General features: G+C 38.1%; 1 protein-coding gene and 1 pseudogene across 1 annotated transcript; both read left to right on the top strand.

The window, feature by feature from the left end:
- Positions 1-167: 167 nt before the first annotated feature.
- On the top strand, positions 168-2,179 carry LOC127157319 (E3 ubiquitin-protein ligase TRIM35-like; the record flags this gene model as incomplete). The annotated part of the gene is made up of 7 exons (XM_051100546.1): positions 168-316; positions 462-492; positions 911-1,141; positions 1,223-1,245; positions 1,326-1,444; positions 1,693-2,078; positions 2,162-2,179. Coding segments are annotated over 7 exons (957 nt in total), but the record flags the coding sequence as incomplete, so codon positions are not given.
- A 1,280-nt stretch (positions 2,180-3,459) lies between these two features.
- Positions 3,460-7,490, top strand: LOC127157315 (E3 ubiquitin-protein ligase TRIM35-like; annotated as a pseudogene).
- Positions 7,491-9,092: the final 1,602 nt, after the last annotated feature.

Genomic DNA, 9,092 nt, shown 5'->3' on the forward strand with positions numbered 1-9,092 from the left:
TATGCAAGAATAATACCAGCACATGAACTTGAAGAAATCTTGATGGTGCTGCCTGACCTGCCACACAACATTTCCAAAGACAATCAGAAACTTATCTACCCTCTACAGAGTCTCATTATTTCACTCCTTTCTCTCATACCGATGCTTTTATGAATCTCTGGACATAGAAATTTTCTCTTTTATCATGTAGTCACAGTTTCTGTAAAGAGTGTCTTCAACAGTTCTGGAGAACCAAGGAAACTCAGGAGTGTCCTGTTTGCAGGAGAAGATCCTCAAAAAATCATCCTCCAGTTAATCTTGCATTAAAAAAACTTCTGTGAGTCGTATCTGAAGGAGAGAAATGTGAGGCGTTCATCAGTGTCTGAGGAGATCTGCAGTTTACATGGTGAGAAACTCAAGGACAAACAGCCTGTGTGTTTAGTGTGCAGAGATTTACACAAACGCGTCAATCACACATTTAGACCCATCAGTGAAGTTGTTCCATCATATAAGGTAAGACAAATGTCTCTTGTTTTATATAGTATGTAAAGAACAATAAACAACACCGATATCATTACATTCAACGCATTGTCACTTTCTTCAAATCTAGAAGGAGCTCAAAACAGCATTGACATCCTTACAAGAGAAAATTATACATGGAGAAAAAAAATAAAAGGAGAGTTTGAGAAAACAATTGAATACATCAAGGTAAGCCTCTTTACAAATAAAATCATTTTTTTGCAAGACACAGAAATCACAAACTTGCAACGTTTGATTGTATTTGTTGGCAAAACTAATATAGAGCATTTAAGCAGAAGGTCTTAAAAGGTTAACACAGATAAATTCAGCTGAGGGCATCCACAGTCTACACATTTGACTGGTGCTGTGGATAATGTGATGTGTGTTGATTGATAATGTGATTTGATTTCAGTCTCAAGCTGAGCACACAGAGCATCAGATTAAACAGCAGTTTGAGAAGCTTCATCGGTTTCTTAGAGATGAAGAAGAAGCTACAATCATTGCACTGAGGGAGGAAGAGGAGCAGAAGAAACAGATGATGAAGGAGAAGCTGGAGGAGATCAACAGACACATCTCAGCTCTTTCAGTCACAATCAAAGATATGGAGGAGATGATGAAAGCCAATGATGTCTGCTTTCTAAAGGTCTGATTTCAGATCATTGATTGATTGATTGATGATTGATTGATTGAGTTGTTGATGATAAATTGTGTGTTTGTTCTGCAGGAGTTTCCAGTCTCAATGGAAAGGTGAGTGATCTGCTGGTGTCTCTGGTCTCTCTGGTTCTGATCCAAATCCACTGCAGTTCTGACCCTGAATGTTCTTCCAGAGTCCAGATCTCACAGCCGGATCCACAGACGCCTTCTGGAGCTTTGATTCATGTGCCACGTTACTTGGGCAACCTGCCGTTCAGAGTCTGGAAGAAGATGCAGGACATTGTCCAAAACAGTGAGTCTGTGTTGTTACACATATACTGGAAACGATGCATGAGGGAAGATTTACAGATGTTAGTATTACATGTATCTGTGAACATTTATGGTTACAATGATACAGCAGATCTCTACAGTTCAGTTTCAGTGATCAGATAGTTTGGTCAACAGAACAAGTGTCATAATTTATAATAATATGTGTTTGATTCACTCTTGATCATTATCTGAACATCAGAATAAAATCAGCTGTTGATTGTGTCTCATCAGCTCCTGTGATTCTCTATCCAAACACGGCTCATCCACGTCTTGTCTTGTCTGATGATCTGACCAGTTTGAGATGGAGCGAGATCAAACAATCCGTTCCTAATAATCCAGAGAGATTTGATGATTATTATTGTGTTTTGGGTTCAGATGGTTTTAACTCAGGAACACACTGCTGGGATGTGGAGGTTAAAGAGAGTTTATGCTGGAGTCTTGGAGTAACTACAGCATCAAACCAAAGGGGGTGTGATTTCTATAACACTGATGTATGGAATGTGCAGTATGATCAGTATGGACTGTATGAAAGGTCTGGTTTTATTGTTAAACAATATCTTGAGCGTGTGAGAGTGAATCTGGACTATGACAGAGGAGCGGTGTCATTCTCTGATCCTGTAACTAACACACATCAACACACATTTACAACCACCTTCACTGACACTGTATTTCCATCCTTTGATAGTTTTTTCCCTCTCAGGATTTTACCATTGTGTAGTCACTAAACTTTACACCTGTATGTCTGGATCTTCCTGCTTTCATATTTTATACTGATCAGTTAGTTTTTTTCATTTTTCTGTAATTCAGGGTTATTTAACTATTTGTCCCATCAAGCCTGTGTGGTTTTGTCAACTCCCGGTTGTCTTAAAATTCCTATATATTTTGTCTTTTTTGGAACAAATTCACTAAAAGACTTGCTGAAAACAAAGTTTGACTCAGTTTCAGAACAAATTGTGATGATCTTTTGAACTTATTTTAACAGATGTGTGATTGTGATCAGTGCTATTTTCTGAATAATAGGTTCAATTTTGGGATGCTAATTAGGACTGGAAGTCGATTCCAAAAAGAATCGATTTCTCGATGGAAAATCATTGGTATCGACTCTCCATTTATTGCCGTTTTCAGTTTAACAAAGCTTATCTGTAGGCGCCTCTCAAACGACAGGCAGCATCATATGATGGCTGCATATCTCGGCTGCTGTCATCAAACGTCGCTGAACATCGATTCACGAAAATAAACTGAATGAAAAGAGTTGGTACTGAGCTCGTTTGAGTTTGAGGATGCAGCCTTGCTTGCTAACAGCCCTAATGCTAATTAGGTTGTAAGTCATTAAATACCATTTGAGCTCAGAATTTTGTTTATTTTTATTTCTTCAGCAATAGTTTTAAAATCAGTACGGAGCAGTGGAAACTTCTAGTGGTGAAATTGTGCAACTGACTGAAAAAGTAAGCAGGTACAACAACAAGGAAGAGGTCACAGAGCAAACCAAAGAGTTTTAAACCCATTTTTTGGATGGATTTAAACCCCTCTGAATGGATGGAGAGCATGAGTTACAGAGACTTAGATTATGTAGAAAAGTAGGTTGCACTGTATGCCACAGGTGCCCCAACTTGGTCCTGGCATCTTTTATTGCTGTCTGTATGAATGTGCAATGGGAGTCAAGCCCATTCATTACCAGTAGCCATATCAACAGTGTCCAAAGTAATATCAAAGATGTCAACGCCCATAAAACTGAAGTCTTATCGTTTAACACAAATAGTGTCTAATTGAAAGCCAGAAACACAGATAAGCACACATTTGTGCAAAAATATATATATAAAAAAGAATTCTTTAATTCTGAAGTTAAATTTTAAATATACAAAATATCCATCTAGAGCTCAGAGTAAAAAAAAAAAAAAAAACGCAAAAGGTCAAAGTACACAAGACACAGTCAGAAAAGGTAATAAAAATGCAGAAACATTAACCTCTTAAAATACGAACCAGGAAATGACTGTTTCATTATTCCACTGCTTTTTGTCTTGTCTGAATTTCTGGACGAAAATCAAAAAGGAAATATGATCAAGAAGGATTTTTAAGAAGTTGGACAGGCAGCAAATCTTGTGGTTATTAATGGACTTTATGTAAAGCGTGAAAATGGATTCACTATCTGTAGAAGAACTTTCTTGTCCTGTGTGTTATGAAATCTTCAAGGCTCCTGTTGTTTTACCATGTAGTCACAGTCTCTGTAAAGAGTGTCTTCAACAGTTCTGGAGAATCAAGGAAACTCAGGAGTGTCCTGTCTGCAGGAGAAGATGCTCAGATGATGCACCTCCATGTAATCTTGTGTTAAAAAACTTGTGTGAGTCGTATCTGAAGGAGAGAACTGAGGGGCGATTATCAGTGTCTGAGGAGATCTGCAGTTTACACAGAGAGAAACTCAAACTCTTCTGTCTGGAGGACAAACAGCCTGTGTGTTTAGTGTGCAGAGATTCACAACAACACGTCAATCACACATTCAGACCCATCAGTGAAGTTGTTCCATCATATAAGGTAATGCAAATGTTTATTCAGTTTAATGTATGGAGGGTTTAGGTGGCAAAGATACATATGAGCAGTATTAATTAAGATATTAGACTAATATTTCACCTACCTGATTGGAAATGATAAGAACAAACACGGATGTTGTCAAGATTCTTGCCCTGGAAATGCTGGTTCAGTTTGGCCAACCACAATGTCTTTTGTTCCTCAAACAGTTTTTTTGCACTCTTCTCCTTGATTTGTTAACTTTTCGCAGTCTATAGTACTCCAAATGTTTTTCCTGGTCTGACCGATTAGTACAGCCCAAAACATGTCAATAATTGACCATTTTCAGCAGCAATAATCATCAAAATATGAGTTTAGTTTGGTTCAGTGGCATTGCTTACGTTCCATGCCGCCAATATGGTTGATTGATGACGCGTCGTTAAAAACAAAACAACAAAAAAACATTCTATAGTGCTTTTTAAACGATTTCCTATGTAAAGAACCTATTCAAAACCCAGTGCCATGACCAAATCAGGTTAGCTAGGCTTGGCCCAAACTTTGTTACTATCTATAGATATAGATAATAACCCTATAGGAGGGTTAATTACTTAACTGGCATTTATAATACAAGCTGCATACACTCATATTTAATAGTATGGAGTAATCATTTGTAAATTGCATTTGATCAGTTACAGTTTCATGAAACATTTTAACCTGGTTTGTAACATATGTTATTAGTCTATTACATGTTTGGGGCTGTGTTATCATTGCATTTACAGCATTGTGACCAGTAGGTGTTGCCAACGTGTTGGTGTTTCTCATTTTGCGAAGCAAACAATTAGTTTATTTGATTTGCAGTTTTAATAGGCTTATTATGTCCCATCACACATATCATATTCTGTCAATGTCTATATCCTCTAATTTTGTTCAATTCTAGGAGGAGCTCAATACAGCACTGAAGTCCTTACAAGAGAAACTTCAACACAAACAAAACATTAAAGGAGAGTTTGAGAAAACAGTTCAACACATTAAGGTGAGGAAACAAGAATCAAGAGTCAAATATGCAACAGTTCACATTAGTATTCTATTACTGAAAGTCTGAACACATCAAATCTTGCCCTCCAGTCTGTGTGGGTCCAAATGCCCTAGTACAGTGAAAAGCACTGTCCTTCGGATGAGATGTTAAAACTGAGGTGTTGACTCTCTGTGGTCATTAAAAATCCCATGACACTTCTTGTTAAAAAGAGTCGGGTGTATCGCTAGTGTCTTGCACTTAACAAACTGTGACATTTATAGTTAAATACTGGTAGCTGTGGTTGTCACAGCTGCCAGAGCTTTACTGTAAAAAAAAAAGTATGGTAGCAACATTTTAAGTTTTACAGACTTAACCTAATAATTCATCCACTGAATTGGTTCTATTACTCTCTCTCCTCTCCACCTTTGGCAGGTCATTGCTTCTGTTATCCACATTCTAGAACAACAGTAAAGTAATCAAACAATGAAATTATAAATTCAGGTGTCCAATGTTTTACTGCACCATAGATGATGTGAGGTGTTAAATCAGATAATTGAAGTGAATGTGGTTTGATTTCAGTCTCAAGCTGAGCACACAGAGCATCAGATTAAGAAGGAATTTAAGAAGCTTCGTCAGATTCTCAGAGATGAAGAAGAAGCTACAATCACTGCACTGAGGGAGGAAGAGGAGCAGAAGAAGCAGATGATGAAGGAGAAGCTGGAGGAGATCAACAAACACATTTCAGCTCTTTCACACACAATCAAAGACATGGAGGAGATGTTGAAAGCCAATGACGTCTTATTTCTAGAGGTAACTGCTGTTTTTATATGGGCTGTTAACGCTAATCATTCAAATCAATCTGCAGTGCAGTGAAAACATCTGACGGTCAATTAATTACAGTATTGAATTGCTAAAAATTATTTTAGGATGATTAAATTACTACAGTACAACTTAAATTCTACATGTGACAGGCAATTGTAATTTTAGAGCATAAATTCATTGATTGAGTTGTTGATGATAAATTGTGTGTTTGTTCTGCAGGAGTTTCCAGTCACAATGGAAAGGTGAGTGATCTGCTGGTGTCTCTGGTCTCTCTGCTTCTGATCCAAATCCACTGCAGTTCTGACTCCTGAATGTTCTTCCAGAGTCCAGATCTCACAGCCGGATCCACAGACGCCTTCTGGAGCTTTGATTCATGTGTCACGTTACTTGGGCAACCTGTCATTCAAAGCCTTGCAGAAAATACAGGACACTGTCCAAAAGAGTGAGTCTGGACAACATATGTTTTTTTTTAATATTGTTACTAACACTTCTTGTGACTTGGCTGAAGATCCAGTTGCAGTCTTTATTAAAGGTAATCCAAAGAAAGTCAAAAGCAGGTCCAAACATACAGAAAAAATCAAGATAATCCAATTCAGGGTAAAATTCAAACAACTAGGCAGTCTTAGAAACATAATCATTCCTGATTATTACATGAACATCTGAATAAAAGCACCTTTTGATTGTATCTCATCAGCTCCTGTGATTCTGGATCCAAACACGGCTCATCCATGTCTTGTTTCTTTCTGATGATCTGACCAGTGTGAGATGGAGCAACATCAGGCAATTGCTTCCTGATAACCCAGAGAGATTCGACATCTATCCCTGTGTTTTGGGTTCAGAGGGTTTTAACTCAGGAACACACTGCTGGGATGTGGAGGTTAAAGAGAGTTCATCCTGGAGTCTTGGAGTAACTACAGCATCAAACAAAAGGAAGGGAGGTGCTTTCTATAACACCAATGTCTGGAGTGTGCGGTACAAAATGTTTGAAGACTTTGGATTCCCTGTTAAACAGGTCCTTGAGAGGGTGAGAGTTATTCTGGACTATGACAGAGGAACAGTATCGTTTTCTGATCCTGTAACTAACACACATCTACACACATTCAAAACAACATTCACTGGCACTGTCTTTTCCTTCTTTCATAGCATTTATCCTCTGAAAATCGTACAATAAATCATTCTAGATCTGATGCAATCTCCAGCCAAAGTAAATTATAAAATGAACAGTCATCAGCAATTAGTCAGTCCTAAAATGGAGATTTTTGTGATTCAAATTAAGATCGACAAACCTCCTTATGGAGAATAATGCAGGTAGGTTTTTTAACTTGTTGAACTAATCATTTAACTTACAAATGAAAGGACATAATGTGAATTTAATAAGATCACAACAACTAGTTAGTTATAAGTTAGTCATCGCAGCTGTTGATTAAAGGTCCTTGCACATCTGAAATTTTTGCATGTTAAAAAAAAAAAAAAAAACGACCTTACGTTGTGTTCGTCACTTTTACAGTTTATTTCAGTAATACACTGTATACCGAATTTGGCCTTTTTGTATCACTGTCTTTGCCCATTAAGACACTTAAAGCATTTACTGTATAATGGTTTTCTATGGGAGGAATAGATTACTGTAATTACTGTGCAGTTCAGCGTGCATTTTCTGGGATCTGCTTGCCTGTACATAGTATAGCCTATATTTTAAATAAATTGTATAACAAGTTTGGACTTCATATATCAATGTCTTCGTCCATTAAGCCACGTTTAGTGTTTTCTACATAAGGGTTTTCTATAGAGAATAAAACACATAATGTGCACGTTGCATTCATTTTCATCTGCTTGCCTATTGCCTACATAATATATATTTTTGATAATTTGTAAATGCTTAACATGCAACGCGTTCTGTTCGTATTCTAGGCTCATCTCATTTACTTTACAGCTCATCTGCTTTCCTGTATGTAGTAGCTATATTTTATTAATAAACTGCATCTCAAATTTGACAGTTTTATATCACAAGATCTGACAAATAGGCCTTATAAATACATGCATTTTAAATAAAAACAGCTTACAAATGTAATTTGTAATTATTTAAGTATAATGTAAAGCAACTACTGGGGTCCGAAAACCAGTCAGTATCTGGTGTGACCACCATTGCCCATACCACAACCTCACCGCCACCATGGGCCACTTGATCCACAACGTTGACATCATCAAACCGCTCACCCACACGACGCCATACATGCTGTCTGCCATCTGCCCTGTACAGTGAAAACCAGGATTCATCCGTGAAGAGAACACCTCTCCAAAGTGCCAGACACCATCGAATGTGAGCATTTGCCCACTCAAGTTGGTTATGATGACGAACTGCAGTCAGAGGTGTGTTTCCCAAAAGTAACGTTAGCTAACTATGGTGGTTAGGTCGATTGAACTCTACTGGTAACGACGGAACTTGCGACCATAGTTGGTTTTCAGAAACGCACCCCGATGAGGACAATGAGCATGCAGATTAGCTTCCCTGAGATGGTTTCTGACAGTTTGTGCAGAAATTCTTTGGTTATGCAAAGCGATTGTTGCAGGAGCTGTCCGGGTGGCTAGTCTCAGACGATTTTGGAGGTGAAGATGCTGGATGCGGAGGTCCTGGGCTGGTGTGGTTACACGTGGTCTGCGGTCATAATTTATGAAAACAAAGCTTCATATTATGAAAAGGTTACTTTCTAAGACTTTCATATCTATCAGTCATGGCGAAATCAGGTTCCTCCAATTAAAAAAAAAACAAAATGACCCCTTTAAGTGTTTTGTCAACCTTTTTCAACCATTCAGCATTAAACATTATTTCAGTTTTGTGATTAATCAGTGAAAAATTCTAACTGTTTTAACAATTTTAAATTAATATTATGCTTGGCTTCCCAGATAGTATCAGAGTCTGGTCCAAATCTAGGTTACATCAGGCAATTCTGGCCTCATTATGATGTTGTTTTTATTGCAAATGTTTGTGTGTAACATGGGGATAGAGACGAGAGGCGAGACGAGAGGCGAGAAGTGCAAGCGTTTATTAGTGTCAGACAAAAACATGGTTGAAAACAGGCAGGGTCGGAACAATAGCAAACAGGTGTAGCAAAAGCCAAGACGTGGGAATAGTCCATGCAGCAGGCGTGGGTCGTGGGTCGGCGAACGTAATCCAGGGGGGAAAAGCAAAGGGATAATCCGTGAAACAAGCAAGTAGTCCAAAAGACAGGCAGCGAGACAGACGAAGCGAGAAGACCGGGCTAGAAAGCTAAACACTGGGAACTAGGGAACTCAC

The sequence above is a fragment of the Labeo rohita genome, unplaced genomic scaffold (genome assembly GCF_022985175.1).
Source record: "Labeo rohita strain BAU-BD-2019 unplaced genomic scaffold, IGBB_LRoh.1.0 scaffold_1036, whole genome shotgun sequence".
Lineage (NCBI taxonomy): Eukaryota > Metazoa > Chordata > Actinopteri > Cypriniformes > Cyprinidae > Labeo > Labeo rohita.